Source organism: Musa acuminata, chromosome BXJ1-8 (assembly GCF_036884655.1).
Source record: "Musa acuminata AAA Group cultivar baxijiao chromosome BXJ1-8, Cavendish_Baxijiao_AAA, whole genome shotgun sequence".
NCBI lineage: Eukaryota > Viridiplantae > Streptophyta > Magnoliopsida > Zingiberales > Musaceae > Musa > Musa acuminata.
In genome coordinates, this window is record NC_088334.1 from 10,956,704 (window position 1) to 10,975,209 (window position 18,506).

Sequence of the window (18,506 nt, forward strand, 5' to 3'; positions counted from 1 at the left end):
TCAATCATAGACTGCTTCAGTACCAACTTGCTAATATGTTCTTGAGATCCAACCCCAACTTATTGACATGAGATTTATTTCATAGACATCACAGCTATGGTTCACCTGTCAAATTATTCCCTAGTTTGGAGCATATCTGTTGGGGTACCACAGGATGCAACTCTCCAAGGTGGTAGAGAAAGCTGGCCATGATTTGAAGAACAGTGCAGCTACAGCCTAATTCTATGGTCTAACACATGTGCCATCACCCACAGATTCCATTTGACCAATGGTTCCTTCACTCAGCATGAGCTTTTGCCACTTGTTTAAGATCTTAAGTGGTGCTTTACACTGACAGAGATTTGTGCCTCCCTGTTATTTTATTTTATTTACAGAGAAACAGAAGCAGCAGGACATGCTGACATATCCAGCAGGTATGACAATTTATGTCCTTAATAATAATATTCACATGCACAAGTGTTACATACTATCGATCATTAACATACTAACGTGCAGAATATAAGTTTGAACTCCATCATATGCAAGGAGATGGGGAATAAATCAGCAAATGAAAGTAATCAAACAAAAGTTTCAACTATTTTTCGTGATATTTGAATCACTCCATTATTGTTATTGATCATCACCGTACTACTCACGATGTCAACGTTTTGTCACGGAAAAAATTATAAATAAAATATTTAATATAATGTTCATGTATATCTGTTCATACTTTGCACAGCATGTAGAGGAACGATCAAAGATTTAACAACCTCAATTTATGTCGTATGGACAGAGAGATCGATCTGTAGTGAACAATTTTGAATCTTTTTTTGTGCAACCGTTTGGTCTGTTTATAATTTGCATTGGTTACGAAGTAATGATAAAAATTTTAATTTATAATTATATATTTTAATATAAATTTTTTAAATCTAAAAATTTACAGCGGTAATCTATAAGAGTCTGTCGCATGGCTTTGGTCCGAGTGCCCGACCCAGCGGTAAACAAGTAGAGTTGGGAAGCTGCTTTGGTCGTTCTCCCGCAAGCTCTGCTCGCATCTACCTTCGTTGACGTCATGACCTATCAACGGCCCAATTGGCAGTGCTTGGGGAATTCGATCGTGTGCGAAGAGCCTCAGCAACGGAGGATGTTCGCTGTGGTGATCAACCTCTTCTCCGGGGAAGGAATTGACCAGAACTCGAAGCCAGACCACAAATCTTAGTTTCTGGGAAGCATGATCCCCCACCAACCACGTCAAGTCCTTCGAGCTCAGCTTCGCTTGGCCTGCTAGCATCAGCTCTCGTGCGACTTGCTCGCAGTGAGACCGATGGTAGAGAGGATTGGCTATGATCGCGAGTGAGGAGAACCAAGCCAGTATTGAAGCTCGAGCTTTAAAGCATGGATCATGCAACTGCGAAGGAACATATCGTGCCGTATCAGTTCCGGGATCGCCGAGATGATGTGGTAGGTCGCCAGCATCGCCGGCCAGAACCCCACGACTGGGACACCGCACCGGTATCGCCAACGACGCCAACAGGTCTCTTAATTACACTGAAAGAGTCGAGAGCTGTCTCTCCAAGTCACTGTAACATTGATGATGGAGAGAAGCGCAGCAACTAAGTCACAGATGAGCTTCTTTTCCTCTCTCCCCCACCATTAAAATGTGCCGAGCACTGTCAGTTTCAGACAGCATTCATTTCGGGAGAGTTTGTGGTCCTGCTGCAGCGAGAGCTAAGGCGTGTCAACCTGAAACCTGCTTCCCTTCACCGACAACCATGTACGCATGAATCTGTCACTTTGGGAGGTCTTAAAGTGCAAATTTGCATGCATTTTATTTTGATTTCAATGTATGTTTCGATGCTACAATTAGTATGGTAGAATAAATCATAAAACAAAATTCATACAAACTCAAGTATTGTCGAGAATGATAGTGCTCGATGACCTTCGACAATCACGCTGTAGCAAACCCTCTAAGATCACCCTCTTCTTGTACTCATCGGAGTCCATATCAACCTCTCTCGATGCGATCTCATCATGAGCTGCTGCTGGTCTCGTCGACATCACCCTCGAGAGATGCAATATGAACAAGGAACAACACAAGTAGACGACGGCGGCGGCTCGGCCGGAGAAGACCAAGACGGCCAATATAACCACCATGACCCCTACGCCGACAAATGGCTCAAGCGCGGCGGCGGCTCGAGCCGAGTCATCGGTGGAGGTACCGGGAATGTGCTCGGCTGTCACGGGTTCGTTGCCTTTGGACTTGGTTCGGGTCGAACGCGGAATTGGTGCTCTACGAGCATTGTATTTGGGCGAGATACTGGGAAGACTTGTGTGCTGAGAACGGGGATTTGTGTGACGCCTCAAAGCTTGTTCTTGTTGTTGCTCGATGCTGTCTCTTCGATCCTGTGACAACAATAATAACCATTACGGTCATAATTAATTGAGTTTGATTTAATGATATAATGTACATAATGTACGGTATGGTATCTCCATGTCGTATTCGTAACCATAGAGATCACTTGTTGGAGTGTCGGTATAAATACGAGCCCAATGGACGGCTGTGATGTCGAGGATTAGGTGGGCCCAAAGACATCAGACGCCCTTCGCTCGATGGCGTTGACCCTATCAGGTGAGCCCCACCCCGCCGTTTGTTTAGGGTATAAGAGCACGTAGCCGCCGCTATGGGACGTCGGCTGGGCCCCGCAGAAGCTTCCGCCCGACGTAGAAGACCTTCCGACCCTAAATAAGAACACCCATCCCGTATCCGACCGCAGCGAAACCCGGGGCGAGTGCGCCGAGAGTCGTGCGCCGGCTGATGCTCTCTCCCGGGCGCTTGCGCGTCGGGGCTTCAAACCCACGTGCCTCGCATGCGCAGACCCCACGTCACTGATTGGATCATATCTAGAAGGGGCCCATCGCCGGACGACACCGGCCGACAAGCGAACCAGCGGCCGTCGAAACAGGAAGAAGAGGAATACGACAGAGTCGCGAGTTTGTGGATATCGCTGACCTTGGCAGAAGACTTCTTGGACAGGCTGTCTTTGGCCGCAGTAGTCACCTTAGCGTCGGCCGCGGCTCTGGCAGAAGCGTCGAGCTGGGCGGTCTCCGTCATCTCCTCCTCCTTCCGAAGCCTGCAACGTGAGTACCACGCCGAGTGCCTGCGCCCGGACCGGGCGTCGGCGGGCGGCCGCTGCGACGCGTCGGAGTCGGAGACGGGAGAGCCGAGGAAGCAGGGGATGCAGGAGGAGAATCTCCTCTTGCGTTGCACTCCTGTGGGGCTCTGCTTCTCAAAGTACATAGCGGCAATTAGAGCCGGGGAAGAACAACTGCAGGGAGGAAACAGGCGTTTAGTTTTAGCTGGAGAAGACCCCAAACTTAAGCTTTTGTTTGACGAGTTCCTCCACGCTGGAATAATCGCGGAGGAGGAGAACGGTTTCCCAGTCAATCACAGCGACTCGAACACTGTTCCTCCAAACCCTTTCCTTCTGATTCGTTATAGTCATTTAGTTTGATGAAGACAGGACAAGCATGTGTTACACGTCGAGAGATGAAAACTAGTTCATAATCTATCACCAATCTGATCTTTTCTTCAAGGAGAGATGAAGAAGAGAATGCAATGCTGGTCTTACGATGGTCCGCGATCTTCATAAGATCAAAACGCTTCCCACACCAATGTTATCAAACTAACGATCTGGACCGTAGGATCGTGAGATCTTACGGCCCAGATTAAGCCTAGCGAGTTGACTCGGCCTCTGAAAAGTAAATTTAGTGGACTCGGGTTCACTCGCGAGTCGACTTGGTACAATCGGTCGACTCGTCCGAGTCGAGTTTATCGAGTCGACTCAATGCGCTGCTAGGAGAGACAAAAGGAGAAAGTAGAGGAAAGCGAAGCGGAAGAGGCGTGCGTCGGAAGCCAAGACGCGAGCGACGAGCGAGCCCTAGCTTTTTCTCTGCCGCTGCCAACATCGCCGGCCAAGCCGCTGCTGCAAGGCGCCACTTCCCGCTGCCGTTGTCGCAGGCCAAGCCGTTGGTATAGTTCTCTCCAAGCTCTTCTCCTGCCCCTCTCTCTCTTCTCCTCCCGTCTTCTCCCTCTCTTCTCCTCCGATCTCCTACCCTCTCCTGTTCTCTCCTCTCCTCTCCTCCTCTCTCTTATTCCTCGCTTATCTCTTATCCCTTCTCTCGTCTCTTCTCCTCCCATCTCCTATCCTGATTTATCCTCTCCTCACCTCCTCTCTGTTCTCCTCCTGTCTCGTCCCCTTCTTATCCTCTGTATCCTCCCTTCTCATGTGATCTCCTTTCTTCTGACCCTGATTTATGGCCCTCTTTACGATCGTAAGTAGAAAACCAAGTTTAACAACCATGTTCCACACGTCTCACATACTGCTACTCCCCATTGAAGTCTGCATGAGAATGAGTCTTCCATGTCCCCTACGAAACTAGTTCATGGAATGGTTTCTGGTATGTTAGTCATGGGTGAAGGTTTGCCATGGGTGAAGACAAAGAGTGGGGAATGCAGGTTTGCCATGGGTGAAGGCAAAACCGATTCCTGGAATGTTAGTCGTCAAAGAAGGAACCAGATGCTGGCTCAGCAGCAAAATTTGAGCTCCTGGGACTCATCTTTAGCCAATTAACATGACGAGTTGGTGATCATCAACTTCCTCTATTTCCTTCTCAGACATCCATCTTGATCCACAGACCACGTCACCTAATTTCCTGCGGAATCTTTGACTGTGGATAGAATGATGCTTGTCAATGCAACTGTGCAAAACAGGGCATAAAACAGTCTCCCATATTAATTTGGTGTCCACTTAATATACCAGTCTTTTGTTTTCTAACAATATACACCATCTTTTTTCACATGTTTCCAATGTTTTTGTGGTTGCTGGATGCGAAGAGGAATCTATCTATGCCACTGTAGCTATGGCAGTAGTTGACATCCTGCTTCCAACCAAATGCACAGCTTCTTTAGATCCACAACCCACTGATTCGACCTCCTATAATCATATAATCTCTTTTCCATTCCTCTTAGCACAAACTTGCAGTTCATCCGATCTAAAAGATCTGTAATTTCATCAATCAGGCCATGGGCACATTCACTGTCCATAAATCTCCCGTTGACCAGATGGATTCTCTCTGAAATCCAAACAGGAAGATACCAGCTTTTTTTAGGTGTCAGTAAGCTTTCAGTAGTATGCTGATGCTGACATCCCAAGTTATTGGTTTCCAAGACATCAATCAAAGAACATTATGTAAAACATGATCCCTCAATTCTGATTTCTTTTACCAATAGGTAATACAAGAAGAGATCAAGAACAAGTGTAGCCTTATTAGATTCGTCATGTTATTCTTTTCTTTAACCTGTGGCTTCAGCTCGGTTTTAACTCAAAGACTTCAGAAGAACAAAGTTCTTAATAATATCGTCATCATCAGCTACAAAAAGAGGGGAAGAAATTAATGTTGCCGGTTAATTTGATCTGTTCAATTCTGCTGCTGTCCATGAATTGATAGCCAGAGGTTTCTAATGTATATGTTGTTGCATGCAAAGAAATCAACAGTTTGTCATATAATACATCTGAAGCAATGTATTACTTCAACGGCAAGTAAATGGTCTAAACACAACTTTATAGAAGATTTTTTGATTGAAACCTTCATCAACTCTATTAGATCTCTCACTGCCTTCATCTCTATTTGCTGCTATTGCATGGCAGTGGTATTTTATAGAGAAGACAAATAACAAACGAGAATAGGAGGTATTAGAACTCTTACCTTGTTCATCATTATCCCTTTTAATCTGTTAATATATAAAACTAATAAATCACCATGGACTAACCTAGGCCTCTATTATAATTCAACAACTACTAGTGATTGTTTGATTTACCATGTGAAAGGGATCCAATGTTTCTTGATTATGGTGTTGAGCATGATCTTATTAGTTTACCTTCACATAAACATATGAACTTCATCAATCTAGATGTAGATCATACATGTTAGGTATGTTACCATACTGATATTGGGGCTCATGTTTGCTTCTTGCTATTTTAAGCTCTATCAGTATGCGTTGTCTAAAACATTCAAATTTCTGTTAATTGACACTGTATGACCAAGGTACTTTAACAGTAAGTAAATTACAAAATCACTGGATGTGCTTTATAAATAATTTTCAATTGACTTTGAATCTAAAACAGGTTCAATTAATATGCTCAGTTTTTCTTTAAAGACGTACTTTTGTATGATGATTCATGATCATTTCTTAGAGAACTAGATATCTTGTTTTACATTTTACAGATTTAATCGACCATGGCATCTGAAGAGTTAGACAGAAACTTTTCAGAGCTACATGTTACAAGAGATTCTGATTGCAATGGGAAGAGCAAGATATTAGAGAACCAAGCAGTGGATGGTGATTTTCAGATAACTTGTTTTACAGAGGATCTGCATGATGTGACACTTCATTTTCAGATCATAAGACTTGCAAAACAGGTTATTAGCTTGCTAGAAGATCATGTATATATTGCTTTAATTTGCTTCCATCTTGATATAGTTTCTCTTGCTCTGGTGTTATATTGTGATCTTGTTTTTTGTTGCCATTGTCTTGTTCAACTTGTCATAGTTTCTCAGGCTTTTGATTTAGCCTTATTGCTTGTGGAGCCTCTACATATTCTATTTGGTCCATACTTATTTTTTTTAATTTATTTTGTAACACCAATTTATCAACCTTAGCTTCAGGTTGTTATGTTTATTTCTGTGAAGTCTGTTGTTATTGAATATCTATGCTTATTTTGGTGCATTACAAATAATTCAAGATCTTGTTTGCTTAGTGTGTGCTCATGAAAAAGGCTAGTTGTTCTACCAACATGACACTATAAATTGCTTATAGTTCAATATTTTCTGCTAAGCGGTCGGTTACTATAAGTGGTAGGCTCATAGTTTTAAACTAAAAGTTGGCAATTGGTGGGTGCATTAGACTTCCACCAATTCAGGGTATATCCAGCATTAACTCTATAATTTCTTTTAAAATTTAGAATATATTTTCATTATATTATATGGCATACATGACGCTCATACAAGGACTCGGACCTAAGACCTATCACTTGTGCAGCAATAAATAGAATACTATTTACATAGGTTGAAACATTAACAACCATATTCTAAACAGCAAGTTTGTCATGGCATCAGGTCTCATCCTTTTTTATTTGCCTGTGAAAAATTGCACATAATAGGGATAAGAACCTTTTCAGTAAAGAAGTAAAAAGATTTTTTTTCTTCTTTATGTTAGTGGCAGAAGTTGAAGTATTGTTCATGTCCTTGCCATAAGCTTTATTGTTTAACTTGAGGAACATTATCATAAAATGTTGCAGCCTTTTAGTCCTACCTCATATTAGGTGGTCAAATATATTAGACTGTTCTTGAAACAAGAATACAAACATTGAAGTAATGTTTTAACTGTGAGAACTTTTATTTTATAGCCTTCATGAAGATATGATGGTGGGATTGTGTTGTACTTGGAAACAAATTATTCATTACCACAGCACCATCCTTCATGCAAACACAAGTGGTATAAGAATGGTGATTTTCTTTTGAGTGTTTGGCAAGCCACTAGCCATTTACAGCAATGGATGAAAAATAACCTTTTGTTTATCTTGATTCTCTAGTTTTGATGGTCTATCTTAGATCGAGGGCTTGATGCTGGGTGCATCAAGTCAGAGGAACAAAATAGGGAAAAATTATTAAGGTTTATTAGTTGGTTAAATTGTTGCAACATGATGCTAATATCCATGATTCCCACATTCACTTTACTCGCCAATCTCAATTTCATCTTCTGTTCATGATTGTTGTTCATGCTTCTCCCTTAAGAGTGGAGAATTACTAGTGGAGACAATCAACTATTATATCCTTCAAATTTTTATCTTGACCACTCATTGTCAATAGTCTCATATATTTATTGTGTGTCTCCTAGTAACAGCCGGGAAAGCATGCATGTAGATGTATCTATGCATACTTATATGTATACATATGGTGTATATTTTGTGCATATAAATACATGTATGCATATATGTGCATTAAGATGAGGAACTTGGACATGAAAATGTGCTGTGTTATGTGCGTTAATGCAATTGAACTCTGACTTAATGATTAAACACAATGCATTTATGGTTTTAACTGCATTGTCTCCTCTGTGGTGAGGAATAGTTGATTCCACTTGTATGTGCTTATTGTTAAATCTTTTTCACTACCTTTACTGATTCTGGAAAAATGATTGTATTAAGATATCCAATCTTCCAGCATCGAGCTATAAACATGGATCTTGTTGGGATGTCGCAACTAGTTGTGTTAATATAGTTGCATTGAATATCAGGTGGATCTTAACGTGAAATAACTAATGTGCAACTAAGATAAGCTTGAAGATGCTATGCATAAGATTAAAAGTTGTGCGAGACAAGAGCTGTTGGCACCCTTAGTCTCCATAGGACATTGGTATTATACGTAACACTAACATTAAAACTGAAAATGAAGAAAATCATCTAATCCAATCGGAGATTGTGATGAAACCAAAAGCACTTTCTTTTGATAATCCCTGGGCCCTTTTTTGTGTTCTCCAGTCTCCACTCTTCCTCTGTGGTGATGTGAAGCAGTGAGATCAGCATCTCAAGGCAAGGCGAGCAGAAACCCTACACTAGTCCTTTTGAAACTTGATGAGATCACATTCAAAGCTCCCAAGCCAAATATAGTCCAATAAAAATTTGGTATTATTAGCTAATTGGAAATTAAGATTCATATAGAGCTAAACACATATGGCCGTATTCTTACTCGGGAAGATTTTGAGTAGCAAGATTTAGGAACCAATACAGACATGTGATGGGGCACAGAATTACCCAAACATATCGGACACACATGGTTACAGAACCAGATTTAGACAGATGATATCTATGCCATTTTATCCTTGCTGCTGATAGATTGGACATTTTCTTCTGTTGGAACTTATATATACTTTATGAACTTGACATGCTTATGACATTACCATTCCACTTTCTTATGTGATTGTTACTGCTTTGTTCACACTTTTTTGTCTTTTAGTGATATTTCTTGGTGCTATATTGTTGATCCAGATATTTGTATGGATTGGATGCAATACTGCTAAGTTTGGTCACCTGTATGCTGCTGCAATCACTAGACCGGTATTGAACTTCAAATCCTTGCTGATGTAACGAGGCTCTATCATATTTGATACTTAATTATCCTCGATGATCTTCTGTAGAATGATCAAGTTGCTGTTACTTCAATACTAGGAGGCACTTCTGACAATACTGGATCAGGCATTGCTCGTCGATTAGGTAACTGCTGTATATTACTGTTTATTGCGCTCTTCCTTCAACTGACCAGTTTGCTCACTGACTTCTTTCAGTTCTGAAGACTGGCCTTAATATCATTGTGGCATGCAATATACCAAAAGACAGCCCCATGCTCGAGGTATTCAGATGCTTATCTTAATTTATATACCAACAATTAGCTCAACTTTTTCTCCAGACAATCCATGTGTAGGATTAATTCCCATGTGAATGCATACTTGTCTAAAAATTTGATATCATGTGTTCCATCCAGAACTTTACTGATATTTTGCCTTGAGACTTGGTTTCAGGCAACTGCAGAGAGAAAACTGGCAGAAAAACTGAGGAGTTTGGGTTATATCAGACCGAAGCCTGGAGGGATGTCCCTGGATTAAGCTGAATACTGATGCATTAAAGGTATCACCACCATATAAGAATCTTGATTTCAACTGTGCTCGTCTCTTGGATTATGCCATGAGAAATATGAATATGCAGAGAACACCGAGGAATTGATTGTTCCTCTATTTTTTTTTTTTTGAAGGAAGACAGTTTGATCGATAAATAAGCATTCTTCCTGTACTAGCTGGTGCATATGGCTTGTGGTTTTGAAGCTCCAATTCTTCATCGGTGTAAGAATCAATGATCATTTTGTGAATCGTGCAGCCAACTGTTTTTGTCTTGGTAGTTACAAGCTGGACTCGATTCCTCACTTTTGATTCATGTGGCAACCTCACTCGTTCACCAACCGAGAATCGTGTGCTTTCTAGTAGGTATTCTTACTGAACTTGCTTGCACTGTAATGCTTTTCATCACACTCATGTTGCACTTTTCCATCATTTGTTGTGGTTTTTTTGGCAAGCCTGATGGGGTCACATGGATGATCAGCAATTTGATGGGAAATGATATGATGATGAGAAAATTGGTTCATGACCCAGCAATACTAATATTTTTTCTGATAATATTGGAATGGACTTGGGACTTTCCAACTCCATAATCCCTAAGGCAAATCAATTCCAAGGGTTTCCTTCAAAGTGTGAGAACTCAAGTTATGCTATTGATGGTATTAAATTAAGTGCCAAAGATAAGATCAATTATTAGATGATAGATGATAGTATTAGAAAATGGGATAATAACAACAATAACGTTATCACTAGGATTAAAAGCACTTTGCTTCCATCTATTCATATATTTTTCTATTGTTTTAATCAACAGAATATTCAAAGTTCTCAAATTGCAAAGCACATGATAAGGAGTTTTATATAATAAAAATTCAAATTCTTTTTTAATCCATAGTATCGTACCGAGTCTTAGCCTCGGATGTTACACATTATCGGATATGGATTCAGAATCCATACCACTTCCGTCGATAAGATTAATGGATTCAAGATAAAGATTCGTATAAAAATTTCGGATCGGGTCGATATTGGATATCAGGTCATCCGACTCCATCGACAGCCCCGGATCCGAAAAGAGTGGTCTTTGCGCCTACATGTGTTCCCAATCGGCGAGCCGGGGTGGAGGTTTCAACCGAGTCTTGGGTTCGGGAGAGGGCGGTGCTCCGCTTGGCCGCTCGAAATGGCTTTCCTCTTCCAAAAGTTTCAAGAGGTGCGGACCCTCCCCCATGTCATCTTTCTTTCCGTTACGCCTCTGATGATCTAGGGTTTTTTGCTTCTCTTTTTTGGTGCTTTCTTGCTAAGAGAGATCTTGTATTATGTTGTCGAGATTCATCTCGTTGAGGTTCGTTAGGAGTGGGAGGTCGTCGCCTTGCAAGAAAGTTCGAATCTTGGAGGGTCGAAATCATTTTAGATCTTGTATTTTGTGAAATTATCTACAATGCCGAGGATGTCGTTGGGTCAACGAGAGTGTGGGACAATTTCGAAGAATGTAAGAAAGAACACGAATTTGATGCCTTTATTCGTTAAATAATATAAAAGAAAAATGATAGATGTGAAAATGTCTGTGTTCCTGAAATTTACATCTTTTGTGTCCGTTTGGAGTGGGAAGTCGTTGTTCTACAGGAAAATCTGAATCTTGGAGGTGTCAGATCATTTTTTTGATGTAGAAAATTGGGGCATGGGTAGTCATGGGTTTTTTTTGGCCTTAATTTTGCACTTTGTGCTGAAGTTAATGTCATCCACATCCCCAAGGCATATATATTAGGGATTTTCAGCAACGATGTAGTTAGGGTAAAAGGTTAGTACGGTGAAAGAATGTAAGAAAGAAGATAGCTTTTTTGTCTTTATTCATTACATCATAAAGCAAAACGAAGGATGTAAAATGTCTATGTAGCCCTTGTTTCTTAATGCTTGACAAAAAAGGGTTTGTTGTTATGGTTATGATATGACAATGCTGGAAAATGGCTCAAAATGCATAATGATCAGCATTGGTGGGGCTGATGAGGATAGAGGTGACCTCTAGCTTATGAGGGGGAGATGTGAAGGCATTATGGTTAAAACAAAATAAAAGACACCCTTATGCCAATTACCATATTTTAAATTGACTTTCTGCATCATGAACTAATCTCTATGCCAGGCATAGCATGTTCCATGTCTAGCAAAATTTATGAAATTTTGGCTGGTTCACATACCTGTGTATAAATTTTGTAATGGCATCATTATCAATTGTTGGACAACAAATTGATTTTCTTGTCATATAAAGAGGCCTATTGATTTGACTGTTTCACTTGCTTTTTCTGACATATAACTTGTTTTTGGATAGATTTATCATAAATAAATGGAGAACATATCAATCTTACCTGCATATAAAGAGGCTAACAAGCCTAAAATCTACTAGTCGTTATGGCTTGTTCAGATGAGCTGAAGCTATCTCCAACCTGGAAAGAACTTACACAAGTTTCTCATAACCGAATCCCAATATCTTATCGATCCATCGAGCCACCGGCATTATCATTGGCTGTTGTTGGTTTTGTTGTTGTTCATCTTCTAGAAAGAAATGATTATACATGAGTAGTTGTGTGTGAGTGAAGCAATGAAATAAAGTCTGGTTACTAATGGGCTTAGATGAAAAGCATAAATCTACTGTGAAATACTTCATCGACCTTCTTCCTTGAGATACCCGTAGCAATTAGTCACTGACTAAGCTCTGATAATTTTTTTCCTTGGGAAGAAGTACTGAAATATTTAGACCATATAGAAATAAGTCTAATAGATTTAAGCTCTCATATGGTCTTAGTTTATGCTTATTCTGATTCAAATAATTATTAGCTATAATTCCAGGCTGTCAAAGTACTTGCAAAGAATCGAATGTTTGCTCGAGATCCAAGACATCTTCAGTTCGAAGCTGACATAAACCGCCTGTTTCTTTATACCAGGTCAGTGCAATTCTTGCATCCAAGATTGTATTTCATTTCATGCTAACTGTAAATTCTCAAGTATCTCACCATTATGTGAATCAAACAACAGTGGTGTGATCTAACCATATCTAAATTAGTTCAGTAAGAAGTCATTATTATTGTTGCTTGAAAGTTTTCCCTATGTTTTATATTGTTAAATAATCATCAGTAACTCACTGGATAAGCTTGCTAGGCTTGGATTGTTAGCATTCATGTGTGTTTTTTTTTCTGTTTTCAAATCTTGCGCAATCTGACATTACGATTTAAATGTAGCTTATGCTCTGTAATTCTCCGTGCTTACTAATAATAGATATTTTGAAGCATTAGTTGCATTGACTAAAGATGAATAAAAATTTAAGACAATGTTTAATTTAAAGTTGAGTAAATAAATGATACTAATAATCTGATATTGGATGTTTCCATATAATAATCTTTCGAATGTTGCAATGGAATATATCTAATATGTTTTATAAAATAATTAATGGAACTACTCTCTCCTAAGATATTTTTATGTGCTCTGTTAAGGGTGATTGACACTATACTGGTGATGTCTGTTAAGAGTTTCCTTGTATGCTTGCATATGCAAGTGATCTTTTTGGGCTTCTTAGGTCCATCTTGATGATGAAGTTAAACTCTTATGGGCTATATACTGATTTGCTTCAGAATTTTAATACTTAGAGAACTATTTAAGTACATAATGAAGTCTCACCTAAATGACCATCTTCAAACTGTAATTTTGCTTGTTCTTTGTTCTTTAGAACATTGGTTTATTTGATAAGTTACTGGATATCTTTTCATTCCTCAAGATGCTCATCATTCAAACCTTTCTGCCTCTGTTTTATGTATACTTACTGCATCTGATATCATTGCTTATGCTAATTCCAGTTACAATCGTTTGGGAAATAATGCTGAAGAGAATGATGCCGACGAGATCATCGAGATGGCAAACAAAGCCTCTGTTAAAGATCAGCAGAAACAAGTCCAAGAAAACATTCATTTTCAAATAAAAAACATGTGTAAGATCATGGATGAAATTCTTTGTGTTGACAATAAAAACATCCTTGATCCACCTAGTTCAATTCCATGCTCCCAGAATGGTCCTCGACGACGAAGTGGGTTGAGTTTTGCCATTGGCAAAGGAACTCCATCTGCCAATGAGCCTGGTGAGTGGCTCTACTGCATATACAATGCACTTAATTTCCCTTAGATCTTGTTTTAAGGATTGCTTATGTCAGTGATGCATTTGAAGTTGGCTTTTGAATGAAAAGATAGGCACGTGAAATCTAAATTGCTGAAATCTGAATCATGAAATATTTTCTGGATTGTTCCCTTAGTTGTTTAAGCTCTATGACTATGTTTATGCTCCTGTTTCCACTGTATATGTGATGCTCGCCTGCAAATATAACAAATAATACGTTTGTATTTTTTTTAGTACCATAGAACCATGTAGATATTAATGCAAAGTGTCTTACTTTTAATAGATTTTGATAACTCGGTTTTCATCATTTGTGGATGGATTGTATTATTTCTATATCATTTTCAACAATTATATGTATTAAAAGCTAGTGACAGAGACAATATAAAATAATTTGTGATGTGAACACGTTTAGAGTTATCTTCAGAATTCTTCCCAACTCACTGGGCCTTCTGATCTCTTCCAAATTTTACATGTATCGATTTGAAAGTGTTGCATATTTTATTCAAGGTCCTGTTTTGGGTCCTTTGATGACTAGTGAATATGACATTTAACAATAATACTGGTAGGACAGTCACATTGTGGATCATGTGCACCAACTTTGTACTTTAGTTTCATTGCAAGGCTGTGTGCCAGTGATGATGTTTATGATTGCACATCATGAATAGCACTGTAGCATTATGTAGAAAGAAAAATCGAAATACAAAAGTATTCATATGGCTGCTTTACTAGTTAATATTGGTATCTATCTTTAACCTACATAAACCTGCATATATAACATAGAAAATTTTCATTACATTGAAAGAACATCATTGCATCATAGATCAAACAATTGGTTCATATTGTACTATCAGACCTACATTTGGGTCATAACATCGCCATGACAGGCTAACCTCAATTATGTTGCAGCACAGTTGTACCTACAACGCAGCCTTTGACACGTTCGGAGTTGTCACAGTGTCTGATGGATCACCTTGGCTATGCTCCTGATATCAAGCCATCACAAATTCCTCATGAGGAAGCTGGCCAAGGTTTGTTCCTAAATGGAGAGGCTGATGTCGGAGCCATCATAGCATTTTATCCAGGGATGATCTATTCGCCAGCTTACTATCGGTATATTCCGGGGTATCCCAGGGTTGATGCTTCCAACTCCTATCTTATCACAAGGTATGATGGAAATGTTATTAATGCACAACCTTGGGGTACTGGTGGTGAAACCCGAGAATTATGGGATGGTTTTTACCACCCACAGTACAACCCAGATACTTCTGAAGAAACTGGCAGAGGATCCGACCGGATGTGGAGAATGCTTAGCAAGCCTTTGGAGGCCAGTAACAGAGGAACCATTGGGGAAGTACTTGAGAGGCGCAACCCCCTAGCTTTTGGCCATTTTGCCAACCATCCACCTAAAGGGATAGCCCCTAATGTCATGGTTTGCCCATATGATTTCCCGTTGACTGAGAAAGACATGAGAGTTTACATTCCCAACCTTATTTATGGAGATGAAGAAAGTATCACAATGAGGAGATTTGGCACATTTTGGTTCAGATTAGGTAGTTCTGTTGATCCTGATGGAGATTCTCCGGTGCTAAAGACACTCGTACTTGTTGCAACAAGGGCTTTGTGCAACGAGGAAGTGTTCTTGAACTACAGGCTGAGTAATCAAAAGAGACGCCCGGCATGGTATACTCCAGTTGATGAAGAAGAAGATAAACGTAGATGGAGCTAGTAATGGGGTCTTTAGTCTCTTGTTGCTGACATTTTGTTTGCATTGTACGGTTGGTCCAGTTGCTGCTGTTACTTGGCAAACATTGCAGTGAGGTCATTACGAATCTTAATTGTTGGCTTTACTCTCTTCTCACATGTAAGTGAAGTGCTCAAACTTACCTGCAGTAAGATATGATTTTCTGCAGTTGCATGTTCAAGATGAGAGCTGTACTGATAAGCTCTTGACATATTTATCCTCATAATGATGAACAAATTTTGTTTGGTGAAATCCAAGCCACTTGTTGTGTCATCATTGTTTTCACTGATGGCAGTGATAGTAATGGATATTTTTGAACTATGGTTGAGGTATGCCTTCTCTAGTAGCAGCGGGTTTGCTAGACCTCTTTTTTCAGATGTTCTTAGGCATTCGATAGCAGAAACAATCATGTATCTTGTTAATTTTGTTATGATTTTGAAATCTTCCACTCTTTCAAACCTGCTAATAGCTATATTTCTTGCATGTGTAGAAGCATTCCATATATGTTATCTCTATGGAATCAGTGTTTTGGTTTGGCAAGAAACTAGCCTCTATCATCTGTAACAGGATGGAAGTTTGTTGCTTTCTCATTGTACACAATAAATGATTGGTTACTATTCCAAGACTGTAAATGCCGATGGCGTTGTTTCTGTTTATGCTATTCTCAAGAATCTGAATGAAAGCCTATAATCATGAAATATCTTTGGGGTTTGTTTGATATTGTTCTCTACACATGCAAAATACATTGTTGGTGAGTTGATATAACCTTGATGGGATGTACCCTTTCCTGCTTCAGAATTCAGGTGATTTGTGTCTCAATTAAGACCTAAAGCTGGAAGGAGGAAGAACTCATGTTTCAGTGGCAAGAGCAAGGAAATCAATCAATCACAGGCCATCTTTTCTTCAATGTGAGTACTACTTTACTAAAGCTTGTAGCACAAGTAAATTCTATTTGCTTCTGCTTTGGTTTCTTGACCGGGATGCAGTGCTCCATTTGACCACAGTGGCACACGTAATAGACGGGAGGATGAAGAAGCATGCTGGTGAAGCTACCAAATGCTGGCAAGTATTATTATAGTATAGGGTAGCTTATACTCTATATATCAACAATGTAGTCATGCATCACGCAAGGTAGAAAGTAGATATCATTTTGCATTAATTTGGTTAATCACGAACTCAACATGTGACTAATATTAGTTGGCCCATTTGTTGGTAAGTTGGTTAGGACGAGTAATGTGAGGAGAGTACGTCGTTGTCTTACCGTTTGTGAATTTACGACTTGTTTTCTAAATTTAGTAATAAGGTCTACCAGTTTTTATTTTATTTTTTATTTTAAAAATATGCCATTCTGTCTTATCGTTTGTGAATTTACGACTTGTTTTCTAGCTTTGGTAATAAGGTCTATGAGTTTTATTTTTTTTATAAAAAAAATCATGCCATTCTGTTTTATCGTTTATGAATTTACGACTTGTTTTCTAGCTTTGGTAATAAGCTCTACGAGTTTTTATTTTTTAAAATAAAAAAATTATGTCATTTTGTCGTATCGTTTGTGAATTTATGACTTATTTTCTAGCTTTGGTAATAAAATAAAAAAAAATATGCCATTCTTATACTCTTTAAGGATTCTTTTGTGGATCCGAAGATTTGTAAATTATTCGATCTGATAAGAATATTCTTGAGACAAATTTATGGCAGATAGCCCGGTATTCAGCATATAATGATGAACTTTGGAGTATGGTGAATAATAGCACATCCAACTGCGACTCTCACTAAATTATGGATTAAATAATTAGTTGCTCGAAGATGTGTTTGCAGTAAACGATTCATTATAATCTATGATAACACCATAGGGAATAGTTGAATTATTAATTTTGCTTATTTTCTTGATAATATTGATATTTTACCTATCGTATGTCTTTTATGATTTTATTTTCTTTGCAAGTTTGTGGTAATACGCTTATACTTTATGGACGAATACAATTAGGTGCCCACAGGATTCATTATAGTAGTTAACTATCTTTAGTGTGTTTTTGATCCATATATTTTAGAAAGTTACATTACTATCCTTATAACTATGAAAATGAAACGTGTAGGATAAAAAAAGTAATTTTTAATGTTTGATGGCGGATGGCGATACTATTGGCGACGACATCAACATAGTTGTTAAGCCATCTCCAACAGCGATAAGGTTTGCTCTCATCGTGACATCACCCGCTTCCATGAGAAGTACGTCGTTGACCTTATCGCCACCCGTCCTGCATTTGCGTCGATGCTTAGTGGTCGTTGAGCAACAATTATGTCGGCATCGACGTAGATGGTAGTGATCATCACGATGTCTATAGCGAAAAGTGGCCACCTTACCATTGACCCGTTGGGTGGATCCCAACCTCGATCGAAAGCTGGGGTTAGTGGAGCTCCTGTCGCTCCTCTCGTTATCACATTAGTTTTGACACCACTTCTCGTCTAGCAATCCTTTCATCACTCTATATCTGGGTCAATGTTAATACAATTGCTAAGGGGCAAAAGGGTCACTTGGCATCTGCATCAGCATCGACACAGATGCAGAGCGGCACTGATATGTGGAGGGACTCAAGGACGATAGGATGGAGGACAAGTGACAGATACGGAGGCGAGAGTGCTACCCACGTCATTGATGGCGAAGATAAGACGACAATGACCGCAATGAATGAGGCGGAAGCGCCATCAAAGGTAGAGGTAAAGGAAGACAAGGAGGACGGTGGCGAAGAGGATGACAGTGGAGGTGAACTCTCGGTTCACCTCCACTGTCAAAGGAAAATAATAAGAAATCATAAAAACTTACGTGTCATTAAGACAAACCTATTCGAGTGATGAACCGAGAGTTCTCTCTTTCATGTATTCTTTACCCAAAAAGAAATGGTAATAATAATT

At 39.4% G+C, this 18,506-nt stretch overlaps 3 protein-coding genes across 8 annotated transcripts; 2 read left to right on the top strand and 1 right to left on the bottom strand.

Annotated features, from left to right (window-relative positions):
• Positions 1-1,772: 1,772 nt before the first annotated feature.
• LOC103994498 (uncharacterized) lies at positions 1,773-3,368 on the bottom strand. Its single transcript, XM_009414852.3, has 2 exons — positions 2,990-3,368; positions 1,773-2,382 (listed from the first exon to the last, which is right to left on the bottom strand). Exons 1-2 carry the CDS (start codon positions 3,275-3,277, stop codon positions 1,885-1,887), a joined length of 786 nt encoding a protein of 261 aa, XP_009413127.2. The 5' UTR covers positions 3,278-3,368; the 3' UTR covers positions 1,773-1,884.
• A 482-nt stretch (positions 3,369-3,850) lies between these two features.
• Positions 3,851-10,232, top strand: LOC135587499 (uncharacterized). 2 transcript variants are annotated; one of them, XM_065078990.1, is made up of 7 exons: positions 3,851-4,009; positions 6,265-6,459; positions 9,087-9,155; positions 9,236-9,311; positions 9,383-9,447; positions 9,617-9,722; positions 9,847-10,232. In XM_065078990.1, exons 2-6 carry the CDS (start codon positions 6,277-6,279, stop codon positions 9,698-9,700), a joined length of 477 nt encoding a protein of 158 aa, XP_064935062.1. In that variant the 5' UTR covers positions 3,851-4,009; positions 6,265-6,276; the 3' UTR covers positions 9,701-9,722; positions 9,847-10,232. The 2 variants fall into 2 exon arrangements, with proteins under 2 accessions (XP_064935062.1, XP_064935063.1); XM_065078991.1 differs by having other exon boundaries at positions 9,851-10,232.
• A 452-nt stretch (positions 10,233-10,684) lies between these two features.
• Positions 10,685-16,919, top strand: LOC135583553 (uncharacterized). Of its 5 annotated transcripts, none has more exons than XR_010475890.1 (6): positions 10,685-10,910; positions 12,542-12,636; positions 13,543-13,820; positions 14,767-15,716; positions 16,393-16,504; positions 16,583-16,919. XR_010475890.1 is itself a non-coding variant. In XM_065078987.1 (4 exons), the coding sequence occupies exons 1-4, from the start codon at positions 10,881-10,883 to the stop codon at positions 15,579-15,581; spliced, it is 1,218 nt and encodes a 405-aa protein (XP_064935059.1). In that variant the 5' UTR covers positions 10,685-10,880; the 3' UTR covers positions 15,582-15,869. The 5 variants fall into 5 exon arrangements, 3 of the variants coding, with proteins under 3 accessions (XP_064935059.1, XP_064935061.1, XP_064935060.1); XR_010475889.1 differs by having other exon boundaries at positions 16,601-16,919; XM_065078987.1 differs by lacking the exons at positions 16,393-16,504; positions 16,583-16,919 and having other exon boundaries at positions 14,767-15,869.
• The last annotated feature ends 1,587 nt before the right edge of the window (positions 16,920-18,506 follow it).